Source organism: Pagrus pagrus, assembly GCF_965226575.1.
Source record: "Pagrus pagrus genome assembly, chromosome: 15".
Classification (NCBI taxonomy): domain Eukaryota; kingdom Metazoa; phylum Chordata; class Actinopteri; order Spariformes; family Sparidae; genus Pagrus; species Pagrus pagrus.
In genome coordinates this window covers 22,998,580-23,021,902 of record NC_140199.1, presented here as the reverse complement: position 1 = coordinate 23,021,902, position 23,323 = coordinate 22,998,580, and the positions used below count along the sequence as shown (strand labels likewise).

General features: G+C 43.1%; 1 protein-coding gene across 6 annotated transcripts; it reads right to left on the bottom strand.

Moving 5' to 3' along the window:
* Positions 1-1,268: 1,268 nt before the first annotated feature.
* ldb1a (LIM domain binding 1a) lies at positions 1,269-23,023 on the bottom strand. 6 transcript variants are annotated; one of them, XM_084375104.1, is made up of 12 exons: positions 22,763-23,019; positions 19,608-19,708; positions 7,753-7,855; positions 7,087-7,131; positions 6,777-6,852; positions 5,762-5,864; positions 5,284-5,456; positions 5,069-5,191; positions 4,901-4,978; positions 4,668-4,791; positions 4,321-4,469; positions 1,269-2,506 (listed from the first exon to the last, which is right to left on the bottom strand). In XM_084375104.1, the coding sequence occupies exons 2-12, from the start codon at positions 19,633-19,635 to the stop codon at positions 2,453-2,455; spliced, it is 1,056 nt and encodes a 351-aa protein (XP_084231230.1). In that variant the 5' UTR covers positions 19,636-19,708; positions 22,763-23,019; the 3' UTR covers positions 1,269-2,452. The 6 variants fall into 6 exon arrangements, with proteins under 6 accessions (XP_084231230.1, XP_084231231.1, XP_084231226.1 ...); XM_084375105.1 differs by having other exon boundaries at positions 4,327-4,469; positions 22,763-23,017; XM_084375100.1 differs by lacking the exon at positions 1,269-2,506 and adding an exon at positions 2,515-3,390 and having other exon boundaries at positions 22,763-23,023.
* Positions 23,024-23,323: the final 300 nt, after the last annotated feature.

Genomic DNA, 23,323 nt, shown 5'->3' with positions numbered 1-23,323 from the left:
GTGTCTTCTTCACATTCCACTTCCAACTTTGTTTCAATAAGGAGATACTGTACTCAACACAGCTTGTGTACTTTTTACACGCAAAGAAAAACTTGCCATGCTTAAGACAACATGGTTTAGCTATGTTTTCTTTGCAAGAGCTGGTGAGTTTTAAGTCTTCACTGAGCCGTGAGTAATTGTTTTCCCATAATTACTGGAGAAAATGTCAGTGGTCTTTCATTGTGGGGTCTTTTTTGTGTGGTTCTGTGTGATTAATCAGTAAATTACATGTTTTCTTTTAAGAATCAACACAGCTGAGTCCAATAAAGACAACCATGTTTTTCAGTGAAAATTCATCTTTATTGATACCATACATGAATTATCAGACAGAAACCTGGCAAAAAATATAGATATAAAATCACCTCTATGGTGAGGTGCTACAGGAGCCAGCTATGGGTGCATTGCCATTTTCAGCTCTGTCTCACAAACCTTTCTTCCCTAAATTACTTCAACTTAGGAAACACAGTGTCGAAAAGTCGCCCTTTGACTCAATTCTGTGTCATGTCTGTCCCGGTGCTGTGAGAGACCCCTGCTGGGAGAGTCTGCAAATTACTATCCAACAGCTGTCAGTTAGGATCCTGCGTGATGTTAGAATGAGTTGGGCAACATTTCCTCAAATCGACGTCAACAAGAAACCCTGACACAGCGGCTAAAGGTCAAGCCCAGTGAGTCCTAATTTCCTCAGAACAAGATGTAATGCTCAGGTATTTTTACTGAAATATCAACTTTCCAATTTTAACTCATCTGTAATCAATTTGAAATGTATCTGGGAAAAAAGATCTGTCAAATACATTACAAAAACAAAACATTAAAAATCATATGATGGAAGGTTTAGGTGAATTTTATTTAAATTTTACCAAAAGTTGCACCACTGTGGCACATTTCCAGCATCCAAGGGACTTGAGGCTGTGCATCAGAGGATGACTAACATTTATTTATTGATTTTCAAGGGATCTGGTGAGTTTTTCTTTAGATCAGGAACCTACAACAGAAGAAACTGGCTATTAAATATATCTTTAATGTGAACATACTGAACCATCGTGATAAACGGGCCAGAATAACTTGGGAGCCACATGTCTAAAAACACAAGTAATGGAATGACCTCTATTAGCATTAACTGACTCAGCAGCCCCACAAACCCCCTCCATATATTGTCATGAGTATTGTACAGGTGGCTGGGACCTAAACAGAATGTCAGTACATAGAAAAATAAATACAGTTTGCTAAAATGAGGGCAAAATTCTTTTATCAGTGATTGTACCATTAAAAATCACGTTTAAAAAAACTTTTAAGAGGCTTTTCATCTCTTTACATTAGATTGAGTTTCTCATAGATCTAGGGAGGAATACATAGAATAACTTTTACAGAAATTACTACCTAAAAATATACAAGCACAGACACAAACATGAGGAGTAAAGCCAACAAAATGATTCTTCATAAAACATAAAACAGCACAGTGTAATCAATATCTAAAGAATCTTTACATGTAGCTCCTTGGTCTGCAGCTTTCTTAATTGTGATTAAAAACATTTCTGGGAAACTTAAGTTAATACAAAAGTCTTTTTTTTTTTCTTATTTTACAATCCTGTCAAAACTTGTTTTTAAAATATTTTTGAGTAGCAAATTTGAGAAGTTTTCTGTTTCTATGTTCGCTGAAGAGAGGACCCCCAGATAGAGATTTCAAGACAAAGCAAACAGTTCTGCAATGACAAGTCAACAGATCCAAACCAGGCGCTTGATGGAAATTTAGTGGGGAAAGAGGTTTCCAGTGTGCTGCTTTGGACTCACATCAAACAAGATGTAGTACAGTATTTAAACACTAGCCATGTTCTCCCCAACCCGTTTTCTAGCACTGAAGCCAATGGACCTGGTGACAGTGTGATGTCTGACACAGATGGATGACATTATATCAAGCACAGACTTACATGAAAGTTATTACCATCACAATAAGAATGATCTAACAGCAATACTTATACATTAATATACTGCAGGTTTCAGATGTTTTACAGTTCTTACATTAGCAATAATAGAAAAGAAAAAAAATACACCGTCAATTCATAAGAAAAATAGATTGGAGTTAATAGTGGAAAACAGTGCAAAGAATATTCTGGGGTGTTTTTGTTTGCTTGCTTGTTTTAATCTGTTTATTTTTTAGAAATTGTTTACAAAAATAAAAAAAGAAAAATTCAAAACAAGTCTAAAACATAGAAAATGAAAACACACTTCTGTAGCGTCTGGTGCTCTGGTCCAGACATGCTGCGTACCACCTCTCTCCAGTACCTCAATGTTTTATGCTGTAGTTGTAGGTGAGTATGTGTGTTAATGTGTGTCTGGGTGTATGCATGTGTGTGCGTTTGTTTCAGTGTTTGTGTGTGGTGCGTGTGTGTGTGTTTAAGATTTAGCGTAGTGGTTCTCAACTCCGGTCCTCAAGCTCCGGCACTGTACAGGTTTTTGTTCCAACCAGGTCCTACAAAAACAAATGATTGAGTTTTTAAAAACCGAACGTTGAATTTTGATACTAAGTGTGCACACAGTTCTCTGCAGCCTGCAAAAAAATAAGTTAAATAAAAGCTAAGCATTTCTTCCCTGTGACATGAGCACAACAGAAACAACGAGGTGCCTCGTCGAAGGAAAACGCACGCCCGAGAGACCCGAGGTTGGAACAAGAACCCACTGACATGGACCGCCATGGCGAGCACTCTGACAACTTTGGCTCAAACGCTGTGGTGAGCGATGATGGGGGGGTAAACACACTTTCACACACACCGCCACCCCGCCAGTCTCACCACACCTCTAAGAGGACTGACTGGAGCCGAGCAGACAAGGGCCAAGGCTGAGCACCACTGATCATGTGCAACAATGTGAGGGAGCGAGTGGGATTCTGCCGACACTGTCCTTCATGTGACAGCACAGAGCTTTACCAGTCCATCAGCTATTATCCCTTTCCCTGACCACTCTCCTTTTGTCTTCAAAATAACATAACGGAACAAAACAAACAAAAATTAATTGAACAAAAGTGCTCGAGGCCTCCCTCCCTGACTCCTCTCGCTAGTGTGTTGGCTCAGGTGGGTCCCAGTAGGTTTTTTTTAAGCATTGAAAAAAGGGGCTGGCTGGGACCGCAGCACTCTACTGGGACGACTGGGAGTTGTCATTCTTGCTCTCCTGACTGGAGGGAGCCTTGTTGTTCCAGGGCGAATGTGCCCCCAGTGCAGGCGAGCTGTTGAAACTGTCCTCATCCTCCAGGCCATTCGCCCCATCGAACTGCGTGTTCTCCAGCCGCGTGATCAGACGCTCGTCCTCGTCACCAAACTCCCCTCCCATCAGTGTGGGCTCTCCCACCATCATCACGTCCTAAAGGGGACAGCAAGGGCCGGTACATATTATCCCCATAATACAGGGGGGTGCGCGGAATGACTGGCTGCACGGACGAGATGTAACTGTATCGTTTTTTTGCCTATTGTCTAGGTGCGATCTAACTTGGCGTTACAAATGAACTTAACTAATGAAATGCATTATAAGTGGTAATTCAAGCTAGGTTTTCGGGACAAAGTGTTAAAATCTTGAGGTATTAAGTGTCCTCTCATTCTGAACCCAATCACATCAGGACAATGACAGTTCAGGAGTCCATGTGGCCCTGACTCCCTGCCCCTGTTCCGAGAACCAGGGTCGAGGGCCCTCCCTACTGGCCAGCAGTGGGCATCCCTGATCCTTGAGTGCTGCATCAGGGGGGGTTTTCATTCCACCTCGGGTCTCGTTCGCTCAATCAAGCAACCAAGTAAGCAAAGACAGCAGTGCTGTGTGAATCATGTGCTCTGATAGACTTAGTGGTAACTCTAAAACCAGGTTGACACAGCAGATTTAGAGAGAAACCTAACTGTCCCACTGGAGATCAGAGCAAGGAAACCCTACCCCAAAATATATTACTTAGAGATGGAGGTCATATGTACCTCGTCTATATAACCCATAACCTGTGGCCCCAGAGGACCAGGGACTGCCCATCACTGGTTCACATCAGGGGGTCTGCTAACTAAATCTACTCATTCTTAGTAGAATTACAGAAATCAACCCCTACATCAACCCAAACCCCACCTCCAGACGATATCTCTACCCTGACCTGCTGCTACAAACTAACAGCCCCAGCTACCCCCCCATACCCACAAAATAACTCTCTAACCTCCTTGCCTTGCTTTCCAGCCCCTCCACCCTCTGTCCTATCCTTCCATCCCTTGCTCAGCTGAACCTGGGAGGTGCAGATAGAGGTCAAGTAGATGTAATGCTTACAGGTACCTGGCTGGAGAGTGAAAAGCTGTTGGCTGGACTCTTCTTTTTACTGTTGCTGTTGTTATTGCTGCCTGCGCCGGAGCTCACGGTGCTTCCGCCGGACACCTTCCTTTTCCGCCGCTTGTTTGGAGCTTGTCTGGCTGGCTCAGCTGCAAGTCGACAAATGGATAAGATATGCATCATAATGAAGTATTAAAATCTCTATCAATCAGTTGTCTCGAGGCTTGTTGCAGATAAGGTCACACAATTGCATATTGATTTGTTTATGAGTACTCCATAGCTTTATGAATGTCAGGGCAACCATGTCATAAATGCCACTGGCGAATTCAAAAAGGTGTGTGTGTTACCTGGAGGTGCTACCATTCTTTGCCACTTTTGGAAGAGGCAGGTCTTCAGGCAGTCTCTCGGGCTCAAGCTGTAGGTCTTATGCCGGGACATCAACTCTTGCATGGGCTCCAATATCACACATAGCTTTAGGAGAGAAAGAGAGGGACCCAAGAGACATGTAGGTGTGTTAGCAGCTTGTTACATGTGTAGCTGAGGTCACGTGAGTGACTGATCGAAACCGAAATTTGCTTACACGGAGGTAGTTGAGCGTGGAGTTGGACAGCCCACATCTGGTGATATTTTTAGCCAGCTGGTCGAGCATCTGGGGATCCTGTGATTGGGTTAAGAAGGTGAGATGAATAACTGCATGTATAGTATGTTGATTTGAGTACTTGTGTGTGTTTTTTCAGCCACAACTCACATGCATAGCCAAAATGCTCCTCGGTAGGACCTCTCTGTGTTGTCTGATGCTGAAGTGCCACGTCTTGATCCTCATCATGTCATCAAACATGAACTCTAGGTACAGGCGGCCCTCCACACAAACCTTATCACAAGAGAGAAATAAAAGTTAGACAGGGACAGAAAGTAGAGGGAAGGCTACACATTTTTCATCCACTGTGAAAAGATTATCTGTACCTGTGTGAACATAGGTTTGCCGTTCTGGGTCACCATGGTGCACTGGTCACAGTCGAGAGACACAAAGTTACTGTGGAAGGACTCTTTCGGATGCTTCAAAACATAGAACAGCTCAGTGGCGCCCCCCTCGAAAATACTTCGAAAGTATCGTGGAATCAACGTCCTGCCGATGGCTGCGGGTGAAAATAATCATTTTATCAACAAATCAAATCAATACTTACAGATGATCAACACAATGAAATTTAAATCACCCACATAAGGAAAGTGGAATCAGCATCTGACACAGACATAATAGAATAAACATGGAGGATATACACAATGCTGCGAACAGCCGATCCTTATCACTGGATAAAATGCTCAAGTAAATTCGAAAGATAAACAAAATATCAATATAAAATATATGGAACTTTATGTTTCATGTACAGAAAAGTATCAAAAATAAAAACAAACAATATTTTCCATATAAAGAATTTCTTACTATATCGTTTGGGTCCATCTTCCAGACAGAAAGTGATGGTGAGCATGGCATCATCCTCAAAAAACTCTGTAGTAAAGGCATCCCACCAGAGATTGTCACAGTCCTGAAAAAAGAAGAACCATGGTTACTCTTAGTTTTGCCAAAATGGCATCCAAGTCTATTGCAGGAAGAAGGCACAGAATAGATGCTACATGTTCTCTGTCAAAAATAATTAGATATCAAGAACAATAGGGGCTGTGTTTGCTATAAAGAGGGGAGGAAGTTACATGAGACTACATGAATAACCAAACATAGCGAATGTAGTAAAACCACTATAAAAAGAAGCAGAAGATCTGGGTTCCTCAATTTTACCACTTCTATAACCCATCTAATTGTCTTCCCTACAATATGATCAAAAGGCTCTTAGTTTGTAAACCACTGAAAGTTTGCAAATAATGTGAGAACATGTGCATGCTTCATATAGTCATCAACATTAATGCTTGGGGAACTTAAGCAGAAATGGTGCGGTGCAGAAGAACAAATAAAAGTGAATTGAAGGGATTAACTTCCTGAATCATACATGCTACTTTTTAGACGTTAGCAGTTTTGTTGGACAGAAAACTGTTCACAGAAGGTTAATGTGCATGTATTTGTTGTAATGTGCATATAAAAAGCATGACTCATAACATCTACTCAGCTGTGCACTCGGGCATATAAACAGTTGGCACTCCAATTACGTTTTAGCCAGGTTGATCAGATAATCCTATTAGAGCCTGAATGTAAATTAAGTCTGTGAGTTCTCGGGCTTAATTTCGCACAAAATCCCTAGCATGGATACATAGGAACACATAAACAGCAGCTGGGAGGGAAAATCTGAAAACATGGCGGCAGTAAATAGTTCACAGGAGCTGCAGAAGACAATGGACTGTAATCAGAACCAACTTGAAAATGAAACACTCATGCTGTGTCTCTGTACAGCAACAATTTGGTGTCGAGTTCTTATCACCGTCTGTGCGAATGAGGAAGCGACTCTCACCTCTGTCCAATTCTGTAGCCTTTTGTTCAGCTCATATATCCGGTAATCTGTCTGGTTCCCGTACGGTGTGGGTCTCCTGAAGCACAAGACAGGGGAATTCAACACCGCTGTCTGAGCTACGTCGGTGGCTCTTCTTCACCCACAGTGTTAAAAAATTGTAGGAGCGGACCCAAAGTGTAGTTATTTTCAGGCACATATAATGAATACATTTTAGAGCACAAATGCACACAGCTTCAACGCTTTATCATTTCCTTCAAAATGATGTCAAACCATAACTGTAAATTCACTATTCAAGTGTCAGTGTACTCACCCCATTCCAGGCTCCATGTATGATGGGGGGTACATGGGTGTAGGCCTAGGAGGAAAGAAAAATACAAATATTAGCAACCGGTTTCAAAGAAACACAAATAACATCATGCATAATGCGTTTTTAATACTTTTTGGCAAACGTATCATATGTCATGACCTCTGAACTTTAATCTAAGAGCTACAATAACCCCACTTTTTATAGCCAATATATATATTTCAAGGCCCTGTTTATCACACATGACTAACATTTTAGTTAAGTTATTAAGTTTCCCATTCAAATTCCCTGTTATATAACAGCGGAGGTGTAGAAAAATTAAATTCTAATATTCAGGCAACATTTGCTTCTGTGCAGTCAACTCTCATTTGATTATATTCCAATGTCGTTATCTAAGATGAGGTGATCAAACAGTGCAATTAGAGGAAAATGCTCTAAAAACAAAAATACAAGCTATAAAACATCGATACAAGTATTTATAAAAAAAAATAATCAGCACCTAAAAATAGATATTTTGTAATTTTTTGTAAATAATAAAACAACGAACAGCTTCCAGTTAAGTAAAATGGAGACATCATGAAAGTAATAAACTCCATGTTTAAAATACTAAATTAATTCAAGATGCCCTAGTTTTAGACGCATTTTATTTCTGACAGTATAACCCAGACCTACCCCACATCTCTGTCCAGCATAGCGCCTGGGTGGAAGGGGGGAAAGCTGCCGCCGTTGGGGGGCTCCTTAGGAGAGTACAGCTTGAATGACTTTGACGAACAGCCTGCACACAAGCACACAGCAGAGGAGGAGGAGAAGAAAAAAAAGAGCAGAGATTTAGAGGAGATTTAGATTACTTTAGATTTAGCTCATTCAAATCGCAGCATCATCTAAGTAATCTAATGTTGGATGATTTTGTTGAGATTTGCTCAAATAAAAAACCCGCTGCCAAAACAATTTCCTGCTGCTTTCATTATCTAATGCGTCTTCAATCTGCTAAATGGACAAGAAAACAAATCATCACGGGGGTGGTGGTGGGGGGGTGGGCAGCAATATTTATTAGCCTGCAGAAATCTGAGAAAACAATCAGTGAAATTGGGGGATACAAACACAGGAAGTGCTCTGGTATGTTCTTTGTGTTCTTGTACCATTATAGTGAACCCTCTTCTCTGCATACAGCCCCATGAGATACTAACCATGCACTGCACTGTGTGTGTGTGTGTGTGTGTGTGTGTGTGTGTGTGTGTGTGTGTGTGTGTGTGTGTCTCCCCCTTTACTTGCCTCTACCACCCATCCCCCCACTCGCTAGCCTGGCTGTTGTTAACCCTTGTCTGCCCAGATAAGCCATTCATACTCAAACAATTCAGGGCTCTGAGAAAACATCTATTCTGCATCTCCACTCAGCAGACCTCACACAGACAGCGGCTGCATGTAATTAGGTCCGACCAAAGATATTTTATACCCAAGCAGGCAGCGGCTGACTGGGATGTCTGAGAAAAACAACCCTTGGAAATTTGACCCAGTCTGGCCCATCACAACCACCCTCCAGTTAGCCCACTTTTTTAGCCCACTTTTTCAGCACAGATACAAAACGTGAAGTCAACTAGAGGAATTTCATGTGGGGGCGATACATTCATAATAGAGTAAATAGATACTGGCAGCTTTGAGATATTAGAAAATCCTGTCTGCTCCTGTATTTGCCCCATCGGTAATGTTGTTTATGTGAGCACTGCTTGTAAATCTGGTTTTCCCAACAGGCACCTGAAGGCAGCGTAATATTAATTTGTTAGGCACAATTTATGCACAACAGTCGGTCACTGTCAGCTCGGCATATAAAATGGCGATTGTATCAAATTAAACCCGGCAGGGGGGAGAAACATGAACATCCGACATGGGCCACTCTAATGCAGGATCAAACCTCGCTAAGCTCCATCTTTTAAGCTTTTCACATCACTTTTGATGAACCCCACAGACAGAGTACTCGACAAATGCTAGCTGAAGACAAATTGAGGCAGAAAGAATGCATCTGTGAACTCTGATGTAGGCTCCTTGAACAGCTCCTCCTTCATTTACTCTCAACCTTTTCTTCCTTGCTTCAGTATACATGGAAGAGTCATGGCAGGTCATCTTCTCCTCCCCGTTACGATGGGGGTGAACCTGCTCAGGAGCACCCAACAATGGTTGTCTGACCTATAGGAGCACCCCTGCCAACACCACCAGCCATTAGCCCCAGACAGCATTGAAACCCAAGTCGTTCAATTTAATGCACATTGTGCAGAAAACAAATTCAACTGCAACAAATACAAGAAGACATCTTCATTTCTATCACACATGCATTCTCATCCTGCAAAATGCTGACATATATTATTTTACCCTTGTATATAACAGCAACACACACCCTAAAAAGAGGCCAGTCAGGAGGACCCACACCAACATAAACATGTAATTTCACGGGCCAGACATCACATCTTGAGTTGGGGCCCACATGACAAATAGAGATGAATGACTCCTGCATCCTTTAGAGAGAAGAGCCTGATTAAAATCACTTGCATAACGACTCACAAAGGCTAACTTTAAATAGTGGCACTTTGGTGCAGTTTAGTCCGCCCAAACTGTTCACTGCAAACAATAGAGCTGCATCCAGAGGCTGGCCCTCGGCCAATAAAACATCCAGAGCAATGTGCGAAGACACATACTTGCACTGCATACTGGTGTCAACTTATTGCTCTGCCTGTGTGCATGCACAGCCGACATTTAACAACACTACAGTATTCACTTCAACACACAGGACCAGGCGTCAACTGAGCCGCAGGGCCGCATTCAGTGAGCGTTTGCAGGGGACGGTTGCCATTGCTAAACTATTAAAACCTAGCTAGTTGCTAACTCCCGTCATCAACGCAATCCACTCATTAATTCCCGTGCATGTTTAAAAACAGTTTCGGTGGCTTATTATAAAGAAGTGTTGCTGCTAAAGTGTGGCGGCTTTAAGTTTGAGTTACCTGCAGAGAAAGGTCCACCGAAACGCGGTGTTGCTCAACACCTCCGCTCGGTGTTTCTAGCCACCTAGCCTCGCTGCTAGCCGGAGCGGCTGGATGGTGAGAGCCCCAGCTCCGACCGGTGATAATGCAGTCCGAGGATCCCAAAGAAGACAGCAAGCGACGGGAAGTAAAACACTCCAGCTAGTTCCCCTGGTTCCTGTCAAAGTGCAATCCCCAACTACACGTTTTAAATGTCATCTGTGTGGTGGACGGTGCTACCTATCTACTACTACTACAGGACCCTTTGTTCCTGCCAGCCGAGACACGAACAAACAAAGGCCCCGCCTCCTCCAGGCTCCTCCGCCCATCCCGACTCACAGACCGGGACAGACACGGCCCTGCCCACGGCCCTGCCTCCCTCACTCGGGCCCCAGTTTGTCTCGTCCGAGACCCATGTGTGCACCGGTGCGACCCAGAGTGGTACAAGGTGGGTCCCCAATGTGAGAGGGACACTTTTCAGCCTATTTCATTCCTCAGCACAGTTTTTACAGGTGGGGAAATATATTCAAGTCTGCAGCATCATACTGTTATATTCAATATCAGCAACTCACATAGTCCAAACCAGCTGCATAGTGTACTTCACAGTACAAGTAAAAGTACTAATAATAATGGTTGTAATACTTTATTGTGATCAGATTTTTTATATTGGCATTTACAAGAAACAGAGACAAGGATGTGGTTATAATATGCATTCACAGATTGACAGGAGAGAGGGATTAACCCACTCATATTCCACTGCAAAAGTCAAAAGAGATACAAGAGAACACATAACAACAAAGACTTCATTTTTATTCCTCCCTGGTTCAATAAAAGTAAATGAATAAACATGAGAAGAAAATATAAAGATGGGGGCAGCGAGAGTAAGAATAATGGTTATTTATAATGTAGAATAATAATTATTAATGCATTGTTGCAGCAGGAGGGGGTTTATCTTGACTGTTTATACTGTCTGGTAGCTTGTGAAATTCATCAAGGGATAAATAAAATCTTATTTTAACCATAATATTAATACATAATGTGTTTGTTGATTATATTTTCCGAAAAGTAACTAGTAACTAAAGATATCAAATAGGCCTAAATGTAACAGAGTACCTCAAAGTGTGTGCTTGAGTAAATGTACTTAGTTACTTTCCCCCACTGCAGACATGCCTGCAGATACAATCTATCACTCTGCTCTCAGATTTATGATTTTATGAGAATAAATTCAAACATGACACCTATTTAAGGATTTGACCAGAGCACATTAAACATCTACTTAACAGAAACTATTGGACCTGTCTGGCTTGTCCTCCAGCTTCCACAAGTTAGTTTAGATTTAGGGAAGTCTGTATCAGATATGGTGGTGAAAGAATCATCACTCATCACCCAGACTGAAATGAATTAAACCTGTACGAACATACCAAACTTCCATCACAATAAATAATATTTCACCTTATCTTATTTTTTTATTTTTCTATTGTCCGTGCTTCACTTAGTCATTTTATTAACATCTGTAGTCTCAGAAAAACTGAAGGAAATCTATAGTCCGTTAATATATCTCAACACATTTCATAAGGAATAAAGAAATGTTGTATTTAGAAACTTAACAATAGACGTCACTGCAATCAAATGTTATGTGCTTTTCATTTTTTGATTTCAGAAGCTGTTGTGTTCAACCACAGACCAAAAACTGGCAGGATTATATCCCAGTGAGTCTAAGAACATTTTTCCAAGCTGGTGCAATTCTAAAAGCTTTGTATGGTCGGGGCTCTAAAACCTAATTCATGAGGAATAATCAGCCCTGAGGAATTAAGTCATGACGAAACTGATTTTCTGGGGCTGGAGCTATTTGAACTAGCACTGGTCATCCAGTCCTGTACGGTTCGTCCTGACTTTAACAATCCCAAAATGAGAAAAAACTGCCTGATCGAGGCCACGTTCCCTTATTAAATCCATGGAGTGTGATTCAAACATTCTGATCACATTAACACAACAACTAGTTAATAATTCAAACCAACTTTGTTAAAGCTTATGAAAAATGATTGACTTGGCTGATGACTCAAATCCTTTAGACCGCAGTCCTGAGCCCGTCATAGCCTCAGATTATGTAAGGGTATAATCTGCTGCTTCACTTTTAATCAATAACCACTCTAATGTTTACAAGCAATACATTTGAAGGCTGGAGGACCTTTTGTGGTCTTAAAGTGCTTTTAAAGCTCAATTTGTTGAGGCTTTTCACTTGAGCTGCCAGTCAGTTTGTAGAATTATATAAGCAAGAAGTGCGGCAGAGAGACTTGAAAAAATGCAATTCAGTGAGAGGGTAAACACATCTGAGCCTCACCAGTCACTCTTAGTGTATAAAGAACACGTCAGACATAGAGCAGAGATGTACGAACAGTATCTGCTGCAGCTTGAGATCAAAAATATCTTCTCTTGAATTGTGGGTTGCATCTTTTAAACAAAATCGCACGATCCATATCACTGTTTGGACCTGGAATTTCTTGTCCTAACAACAGCTGGAGTACATTTTGCATCTTATCAGATTGTTCCTTACTGAGTGAAACCATGTAAGTACCAGTATTGTTCAGCTAAAGTGCTGCATCCTGCATCACTTGGTTAAATTCTGGAAAAAAGAAACAAACCCAAAAGGGTTTCCAGGTATGTTAACCGTGTTCATACCTACAGAGCTGCCTTTGTAGTTATGACAGAACATAAATTATGAAACAGCTACAAGAGGGAATAAAAGAGAGACCAAAGCTTTTTGTTATAACACAGGCCCAGATCTAGGATGATTCCCCAGTCTGCTGTCTGTTCAGTGTTGATGGACTGACATAAGGAGACGTGATAGAACAGCACCTCCCTCTGCTGGCAAAAGCTGCAAACATCTTCCTCGTGCTACTGAATAGAATGAACTGTACCCAGGAGTTCATACTGGGCCCTATTCACGACTAAGATAGGGTTTTTAAAGGGGCTCTTTGTAACATTTGTAGCATTTTACATGTATAAATTATATTTTTGTTAGTTATATGTGAGCTGATTGTAACACGACATGAAATGAGACTTTCCCCGTCTCTCCTGGTTGCCTGTACAAGCCTGTGGACATGTTGTTTTAAAGCTACTGGACTGTGGATTTCTTTGTGAAGGTTGGATTTTCTATGACAGTCAATAGGATGTGACTTTATGCCTTGTCTCAGTGCGTCTCTCGGCTCTGCTATCAAAAAGCAAAAGCAGCTAAGGGGTTAGTTTAGAAGTGGAGTCCGGTATCATTAACTAATGACCCGCTTCCAGCACAACACAGAAGGTGCACAGAGCCCCTTCAACTAACATTAGGGCTGCACAATTCATCAAAACATTATTGAAATTGCAATATGGCCAATTGCAAGATTCAAGAGGACACCTGTGATGCTTTTTCACTTTTTCCTCTTTCCTTCAGTGTTTCATAGAGGTTCAGCGCATGTAAAAGATCTTGAAAGCTAAAAGGTCAAAGGTCTCCCACAGAAAACACTGCTCCTGAAACACGGTACAGGATGAGAAAACTGATGTGTTATTTGAGCATTACAGCATGTAAACCTATTCGAGAAGTAACCCAAAATGAAATTATGAACCTGACAATGAGCATAACATTTCTCCTTTCAAGGTCAAATGTTTGACAAAACAGCATTATAATAAGTTTTGTAGTGTCGCAGAGATGCCCTAGCTGAAAAATCTTAATTTAAATGATCCTAATTTAAATAGTTTAATAGTTTACTAGTCGCAAAATGATTTACTCGCCATATCATGCAGCCGTACTAAAAACAACATTTCCATTTGTATCATGTAACTCGATCTTTAGCTTTATCTGCCGTGTCCACGATTATAACAATCAGTAACTTTTACATGCACAATAGGCTTATATTTGACTACTAGCCTCCATTATCATTATATAAAACTATTAAAGATGGGCCGAATGGAAGAGGGGATTACGTTGCACAAAATATGGGATATTGCATGCATCGCTGCGGGAGTGTTTCAGTTCCAAGAATTGATTTCATCTGTATTCAGCAGGAGTCACATTGAGTACGTACATAGCAGGCAGCGATAACATTAAAGGCTTCATCAGAACATGGCAGTCACATAAACGAGAGCTAGGTCCTATTTTAGTCACCGGAAAGCTGGTCTTCTACGACACATGATGTGACGTGCCCTCTTGTATTTATAGATACCCAGCTCCAAACCACTTTACCTGTACTATTTTATGCAGAGGCGGAGTGCGTATACACTAAAATGCCTTCCATGAATAGTCAAGGGAAATTATACTTTAGCCTCTAATACAGAAAAATATAAAATAGAGCTGATTTTTAATTATTTGGTGCATAAATCAAACCTCGGTACAGTTAGACACCTTTTACACTGATGCTGGTAAAGAAACAAAGTTGAGCTGTTAGCAGTTTGAATTGACCTCACACATGTCATACACTGGCTGGTGTTAATAAAAAATGCCCTGAAAGCATTTTTCCGAAGACGCACTGTGTCTGTTTTGCTGTTTTGCAAGCTTCTGACAGAGATAGTGAAGCGGTGGAGAGAAAAATCTGAAGACAGCGCTGTTGAGCAGCATGTTCAGATTCCTGTTGCTGCTTTTCTAAAACGCCACAGCGGAGGCACAAAACTGTCAGGGAAACTGTTGTGACACCTGACTGGTAGTGATAGCAACAAGGCAGCAGACAGAGCGAACATGGACTGCACCCAGAGGATGCTGCTGTGGCTTGACAGGAGGAAGTTGAACAGCATGTGTTCGAGATAAATTGAAGGATAGCCAACAGAAAGATGGTATGCGAGGGTTGCTGTCGTGGCGATTGTAATGATAGAGGTCAATGTTCTGAGTGCAGGGGGAATTAGCCAATCCCTGAGGTGCAGTTTTAACTGTAAGGTGGACATTTTTGTAGCTGCCCTTGTCGTGTCCTGGAAAAATGTCTCACCCAAACTCAAATCTATAATGTGATGTAACAAAATAAATAGAAATAACGCTGCACAGCTCAGTTTTAATGCCTGCTCTTAAACTGAACACCCGAGACGCAGACTGCAGTGACGATGTTATTTAGGGACTGATCTTGGAGCCGCTCCACAGATTGTGAATAATGAAACAACCATGACACAGCACTTGATTTCAGTGGAGCGTGGACACTTTGTCTAATTCGCAACATGAAGCCCTTCATTCAAACAACCCTTGAATGTCATATCTCGAACACACACTCTGTAAGCCTAATGAGTCAGTCTGACGCTAATTCCAAGTACGACTCCACCAACTCCACCTCCACCTGCTGACGTCATCAATTCAAGCCTCGATGCTCTGATGCTCGGTTTCGGGAGACACTTGACTGAATCCTTGAAACAGCTTGAAAATATCAATATTTGCCTTGATTTGCATAAACTTAGATGCTTATTCTCTTTGAACAAGTCATCTCATCAATCAGAAGATGAATCAGCTGGTTCATTCACAGCCCGGTCGCCAGGATAAAATGTTGGCAATTAACGTTTTTGCAGACTGGTACGTTCACATTTGTATATGTCATAGGTTATATATCATATTGACATTTTTACAAATGTGTCATATCATGTTCACATTACATGTTTATTACCTGTCTTTCATATCGTGAGGTGGAGGTGATGGTGGCCAGTGACCACATTTTGAGACTGCATTTTGCATTAAAGTGAGTGTTAAATAGCTCTATATTCCAACAGTAATCACTGTTATAGAGTGTTTGGTCAGTAACCCATGTCTCTCCTCCCCCCACTTATGCAGTAAAAGAGAAAATAATTTTTTTGGTATCCCTGCCCACTTTATCCAATCAGGACAGAGGACTCCATGAACAGGCAGTCCTGTCTGCTTGTGAACACACAGAGAGCAGGACCTTCCTGTTTTGCTGCTGTGTCTGGGGATTACCGCTCCACGGTCATGTGGTGACTTAGATAGAAGGGAGGGCATTGCTAACTGCAATATTTACATTTGTAACGTTTGTAAACAGCTTGTAAACATTTGTAAGTGTTAAGCTGCTGGATATTTTCAAGGAGACCTCAGGACATCTTCAGCCGTGTTTGCAGCGACCAAAAGCCAGTCATGATCGTTTCCTAACCCCTACCAAGAAGTTTTTGTGCCTCGACCTAAGTCGACCATAAGCACATTGTTGTTGCAACATAAAGCCTAAAGAAAGGTAACATTTCAACATATCTACGATTTGCAGAAATGTTCATTGCCAACATTCAGTCTGGCGATTAGGTTGTTAATGAAAAATACTTTTATAAAGTCTAAAAAAACTATGAATCTGGTTGATGATTTGTATCTATATGCCTTTCGAACCTACACACATGCACATACATACAGGTGGCACATAGGTATGGCAGAAAGCTGTCAAACAACTCTGCGTCTGTCCTCATACCTTCTGTTTTCAGCTCTGTTTCAGTCTGAGCACTGTTACCGTCAGCTTCTACCTCGGCACTGAACGTGCTTTCATGTTTTAAAGACTGCAGCTTGCACATCTCTCGCAAATAAAGGTGTGCTTTGATAGAAAAAAACATTTTTTCCTTCCCACACGTTTAGTGTTCTCCCCATCCTCCGCCTCCTCCCGGCCGTGTGGCACATGGCAGCTTTCCTCTGCCATCCTGTCGGCCTGCAGCAGATGTGACATCACTACAGCTCGTCTCCACTCTGCACCCCCCCTCCATCTCTCTGACTCCCCAGCATCTCTGTCTCCCACGCATTCCTTCTTTCTCTCTGCCTCTGCACACACAGCCATTTTGATCTAGCAAACAAGATCTGAGAGACTCACTAGGGTAGGAGAGAGGAGGGGGATGAGGAGAGGGGAAGAAGTGAAGAACTGAGGAGGAAAAGAAAGAGAGGCGCAGGCTTTCAGTGCAGCGAGATAAAGCCGAGCCAGTCGTGTTGTTGTGTAACGGTAATCAAAAAAGCCCTGGCTGTTTGGCTGCCATCTTGGCTCTGCCTTAAGTCACTTTTCTCCAATCAGGAGCCATGTGACTTTCTGCATGAGGTAACACCGCTGCTACTGCAAAAGGCAGTGAGCGAGGGATGCGGGAGTGACAGAGAGGGAGGGAAAGAGGGAGAGAGGGTGAAAGAGGAAGAGGGGGAGAGTGAGAGATGAGGAAGGCAGAAATGGGAGGGAGGGGTTAGAGTGAGATGGGTGAGCAGAGGGGAGCGCATGCTTGAGTGGGTGCATGTGAGAGTGGAGGGGGGGTATCTTCAGCTCACAGGCAATCTATTTTTACCATTTAGTCGGAACAAAGGACGTGATTGGCTCCGCTGTGTTAGGACGGATCTCCTTCATGTGGGGAACAAAGCCCTAAAAAGGCTGATTCACAGCAAAGTCACAACAACAGCAGGATGTCACAGTGTTGTCACTGAAAGAGACAGACATGAGGAGTCTGTCCTTTATTATGGCTCGCATTCTGTCACATGCAAATATGCTCTGTTGAGATTCCTCTCTTCTACAATTACTCTGACCCAGTAACAAAACAAAGACCAGATGAGAAGAGAGAGCGATGTTAGAATCAGAGAGGATTTGTTTTTCCAATGCAGATTCACACACAAAGGACGGGGAGGATCTTCCAATCCGCCATCGGAGAAGAATATAAACAAACCAGCCTTCGAATATAATGATTTACAGCACAGGCACAGAAAGGGAGAGGGAGACCGGTGTTGATCAATGTTGCTCGGCGGTTATCTGTGAGATCCGCCAGCCTAAACTTGTCCTAGCAGGCTCCTTGTGAAGGTGTACAAGTGTGCATGCATGCTCTACATCTGCACGCATGCCTGCATGTGTAAACCTGCACATGCAGGAGCTCTCTGGTTTCCTACCTCTTTCCTTGTACATCCTTCATAAACATGTGGATGTCATTAAAAGTTTCTGCTGCACACTTAACAGTGTCAACAGAGGGAACGAAGGAGGGAGTAATACTGGAAAACTACAGGAGAGAGGAATCAAGATAGTGGAGAGGAGGAAAGATCTGAGAGGAAAACATCAAGCAGAGGCCTTTCTAATTTTATTCCATCTGATAGCCGACTACCAATGAATCAAAACAGCCCCATTAAAACGATACTGACACCCTAATTCAATCCGTCCACTCTTAGATCCCCCTGAGCAGACGCTACGATTCAATTTCTATCTGTTACTTGCTCCCTTGTTCTTCACAGAGCCCGTCCCCTGGCACTGCGAGGCTGTCACTGTGCACAAGGCAACCGTCTCTGTAGCCCGCCTGCTCTCACTGGGGTATCGTTAAAGAGAAATTGCTCCTAAGTCAAAAAAGGGATCAAACACTCTATGGGAGAGAACAGATTACAAGATCTACTGGATAAAAGCTGCCAAAACATTTTTGCTTGCCAAAGACTGACATGTACAGACAGACTGTTCTAGATTTGCCTCCTCTTGCTCTGACACGGTAGCACAAGAGCAGAGTGTGGAAGCTGAGTGACAATAAGTGAACCGTCTTTTATGTAACCTTTATTTAAAGAGTCACGATGGCACAAAAAATGAAAGCACGCAGGAAGTCGCAGTGACAAAGAGCTGTCATTAGCAGCTGAACTCAAAGCAAAATCAATTCTTACTCGCGTTCAAACCATTAATGAGCCTTCAATAAAGGTGCACTATGTCGTTTCGGGGAATACATTTGAATCACAAGAGAAAGATCTTAAACAAACTCTCTTTATATTTGTAACTGAACAAAGTGACTAAACAAAGTGACCTTAAAGGACAACACAATTTCATACTGTTTTACTTTGTTTATACGTGGTGGACCCTGCCACCTTTCTAGCTTTAAATAGTGTTCTGGGACCTTTTTTTCCTCTGAGAACAGATTATTCAATCATATTTCTGAGTTTGTATTATCACCTTATTAATAATGAAAATATTATAATTCTGAGCTTCAGTTTCTTCTCTATGTAGTTTTGCACAGTGCCCCTTTAATGAGTGCCGTCATCAATGGGTTTAAACTCATCTCGAGAGACCAGCTTTAGTAAAGCAAAGTACTTCTGTCCCACTCACTTCTGACCCATGGCACAAATATGAAAAACAAGTCCTGGGACAGTAAGCAGTGGCTTCCGCCAAACACTTCTGGACATATGAGAGCAGAAACAATCAAAAGCAGGCGTACGGTGGTCAGATAAAGCTGAGCAAGAGAGTGAAAAGAAGTACTTATTGATATCTCACTCTCTGTGTATGTGGCAAAACTCAAAGAGCCATTGATCCGCTGCACAGCAAGCTAGCGTGACTGAGAGGGTCTGCTGAACAACTCAATCCTAAAGTGTGGTAGCCTCGGTCCATAACCTTGTTTTAGGACATGTGTTGAGAGTGTAGCACGGCTCCGCCAACACACACATACGCGTGCACAAACATAACTCACACTCACACAGTTGGCCCTAGGCTGCTTTGCAGCACTTTTACATAAGTCATCTCTCTGACAGCACCACTGAGCACGGAAAGAGGGAGACGAGAGGCAGAGGGAGAGGGAGAAAGAGTGAGAGCAGGCACTCACCGGGACAAGCGCAACCTCCAACAGACATCTTCTCACATGTTGGGCTCCGCTCGGAACGAAACAGCTGCACTCAGTCCACACGCTGCTCGCATGGGCTAACTCTGAGGAAAAACAACACGGACAGAGAGGGGTGGAGAGATTAGAGGGAGTGGTACAAAGCAGGGCATGTACAGCACAACTACACTCCTCTCTCTCTGTCAGAGGCAGGAAGTTGGCAGTGCTGCTCTAGCTGCATCATTAATAGGCATATTGCAACACAAGTGGGAGGGAGAATGAGAGAGGAGTGAAATGGGAAGAAAGAGCCTTTACGGTATGTGAGACTGGAGTAAGTTATATGGAATCAGACGAGGGTGTGTGTGTGTGTGTGTGTGTGTGTGCGTGTGTGCGAAAGGGAGAATGCAAGAGGGAGGCAATTAGAGCAAAGGAGAGGAAAAGGAGAAAATGCACATGGTGTGTGTTTGTGTGTGTGTGGCAGTGATGCATCGTCCATTTTTGCCCTGCGCTGCTGTGGGAGATAAACATACTCAGTAGGAGCCCAGAGGCAGAGGGTCATTACTGCCGAACAAACACACACGCACAGACACACACTCACTCACACACCCTGCCTCGTGGATGACAGATTTCCATCTCTCTTTCTGTCTCCCTCTCTCGCTACTTCCTTCTGTTTTTCTGCTGCCGAGAAAAGCCTGGTGTTAATCACTACAGACAGTATCGATTAAAAATGCAAAGCCCACCTGGAGCGCAGGGACACTGGAGACCCATGGGAGGCAGGAAGAGCGCGCACGCACAAACGTGCACGCGCTCACACCCAACAGGAGCTGCATGTAAACAGTGTGACTGCCGACTGTTTGCCCAGCGGCCTCTCTCTCTCTTTTCTGGCTTTTTAATCTTACTTCACTCTGTCAATTTAATCTCCTCACCCTGTTGATATTACCTTGACCTTTCTGCAGCTCGACGTGGCTTGATGTGATTTTGTTTCATTTCCTTTTCCTGCACAATGTCTCTGGTTTCCCTTCCCGTCCATCCCCTAACTTCTCTTGGCTCGAGCGAACCCGTTCTCGGAGCCAATAATCTCATAATCTCACACTTCGCTACACAAACACACGAGCGCATAACTGACTCCCACGAGCTGGATGTCTTTGTTGCTCGTGTACCTGATCCTGTCAGATGGATAACAGACTGAGCCGTATCATTGAGTCTGTGTGACTGAAAGCAAGAAAACAGTGCAAACAGAGCTTCAGTCTTAACTGACTGCCAGTACAGTCAACTGTGGTTCAACAAAAATGGTGGCCCAGGAGGTAACTCTGCAGTTGCCATGGGGTTCCTTGAAAGATTGTAGGGTAGCTAATTTGACGAAATGGATACTATGATCTCATTTAAAAGAATCTCTCATATTGAGTCAGCTGTTCGTGAACTAGTTTTTTTACTCTCTAAAAAAACTAGTTCACGAATGGGCAGAGGGCAGTTATCGAAAACTATGCTGAAATAGGCCTAGTTGGCTAAAAAATACTGGATAAATGGTTAAAATATTTAGCTCAAAAGTAGTCAATAGGTGGTTTAAATGGTTAGCTAAGAGGAATTAATGAATATAATTAATGAATTAACTGTTGAAATAGCTAGCTAAAAAGTAGGCTAAAGGATAAATGGTTTCAATATATCTATAAACTGTTCCAGTAGCTAAACACAGTTGCAAAAGTAAAGCTAAAAGTAATGGATAAATTGTTGGCATAGTTGGCTAAAAGAAATTGAAAAATTGTGAAAAGTAGCGGATAAATTGTATCAATAATAAAATTATTTCAATCTAAGTAGTACAGACGCAAAAAAAAAAAATCCCCTTTTAATAAAGTTATCAGTGTTAAATACTATCTGGTTGAAAATACATCAAAATTGTCTCACTTGTAATGTGACAGATTATGTGACGGATTGCGTATATTAGGGCCACTCTGGTTCATCTGACAGGCCTGCGGGGCTCCATCAAACCGCTGGTCTAGTATATCCATGTATCTGCTGCACTAAAGGAGCCCCCCAAGTGAGTTCAAGCCTTGTGTAACAACCTCAGAGTCACTCACAACCAATATACTAACATAAGACAAACAACTGTCTCCACTGAAACGAAAGCTGACAGGCACAATCCCCATACACCAGCGCACTGGCAGAGGCATCACAGTTAAATGTCATACACGGTGTCAGACACTGTTCTCGGGACCGAGACACAATGAATAACCCTGCGGGCCTCCTCTTCTTCTCCCCTTACTTGTCTTCTCCCCCGTCTTTTCATTTCCCCCTTCACACACTTTTTTGTCTCTCTCTGTTTCAACAAGCTCTTTTCTCTCTCTTGGAGTCCTCTCATCTCACGCTGCTATTCTGTCACCATTCGCTCCTTTGTGCGCCTTGTGGGTCGCGATCTGCGGGTTCTGACATTTACAGAAGATTCTGCCACTGTAAAATGGTGAACTCTGAAACAAAGGCAGATGTGAGAGATAGAGAGCGGCATCCCCGACGCTGCAACAGAGAGAAACAGAAGAGATAAGAGCCAGGGAGAAGAAACAGAGGAGGGGTGCGTGAATGTGATTTGGGAAATGGCTTCTGTTTCCAGGAGCGATTAGGCTTTGAAGCTGAGCACTTTACCACTGACTGCACTGTCAGGCGTGCTCTCTATCCTCTCTTCCCCTCACTCTCCTACTCTTGCAGATACAGAGGTTCCCGCTCTGTCAACACATCCGCACATCGCTCAGAAAGCGCTCTGTGAATAATGAAGTTCCCCCTCTGTTCGCCTCCTTGTCTCCACTGTGGGAACATGCAGCAGTACCATAACATTGTCTGACAGCAAAGTGACTGCACACAGACACACTAACTGCCTGGCTTACTATCACGCACTAATGCACTCTTAGTATGTTGTCCTCTGACAGCAGACTAACACTTGCTCACGTGCGCTGACAACACTGTGTCGTCTTTAATTCCCCACAAAATCCTGAAAAAGGCTCCCGGTGGCATGCTTGTTGTCTCAGGTGAGTTCATGCCATCAATGCTTACCTCTCAGTCTTTTGTCTTGCAGCTGTTCTGATGCCCCCGACTCCTCTTCCTCTCCTTTTCTTTTTCTCCACACTCTCTCACACAGACAAACACTCTTAAACATCCTCCATCTCAACGCTTACCTTTGTCTTTCTTCTGCGCCCACGCTCGATCGAAAAAAAGTCCGCCCGGGTCAGCCACGCAGATGAAACCAAGCTGCGCCAGCGGAGAGAGAGAGGGAGACTGTGATCAGCAGATGCAGATAGGAGACACAAATGGAGGGGGGGATCTAGCAGTGTGCAAATTGGATGATGAGAAGGAAGGAAGGAGGGAAGGAAGGAAGGAAGGAGGAGGAGGAGGAGGAGGGGAGAAGGGAGGGGGGGCGCTCTCAGCTGCACTGGTATGAATATGACGCAGAGGCAGCAGCCAGAGCCACTTCTCTCCTCTCCTCTCCTCACTCCTCTCCAGCCCCATCCCTCCATACCCACAGCGAGAGAGAGGAGAGAGGGGGAGAGAGGGCACTGTATCCATGGCAACGGCAGAGCAGCGGTAGGTAGCAGTTAGGAAGTGTGTTGGGGCACAGTGGTGTGTTCCTCTCTCTCTCTGTCTCTCACACACAGATGAGCTCGTAAGTCTGTCTGCACGGCACACAGCCTCCGATGAACCAAAGAGGAGACATGAGCAGCACTGGGTTCATCAGGACA

What these genes read in the sequence shown, in the direction of transcription:
- ldb1a (XM_084375100.1), bottom strand. Translation starts at nt 19,635, where the DNA reads ATGTCTGTTGGAGGTTGCGCTTGTCCCG. An exon ending in ATGCTGGACAGAGATGTGGG is followed by an intron (nt 7,132 to 7,752) that starts GTAGGTCTGGGT and finishes CTTTCCTCCTAG; the next exon opens with GCCTACACCCATGTACCCCC. An exon ending in AGATGGACCCAAACGATATA is followed by an intron (nt 5,457 to 5,761) that starts GTAAGAAATTCT and finishes TTTCACCCGCAG; the next exon opens with CCATCGGCAGGACGTTGATT.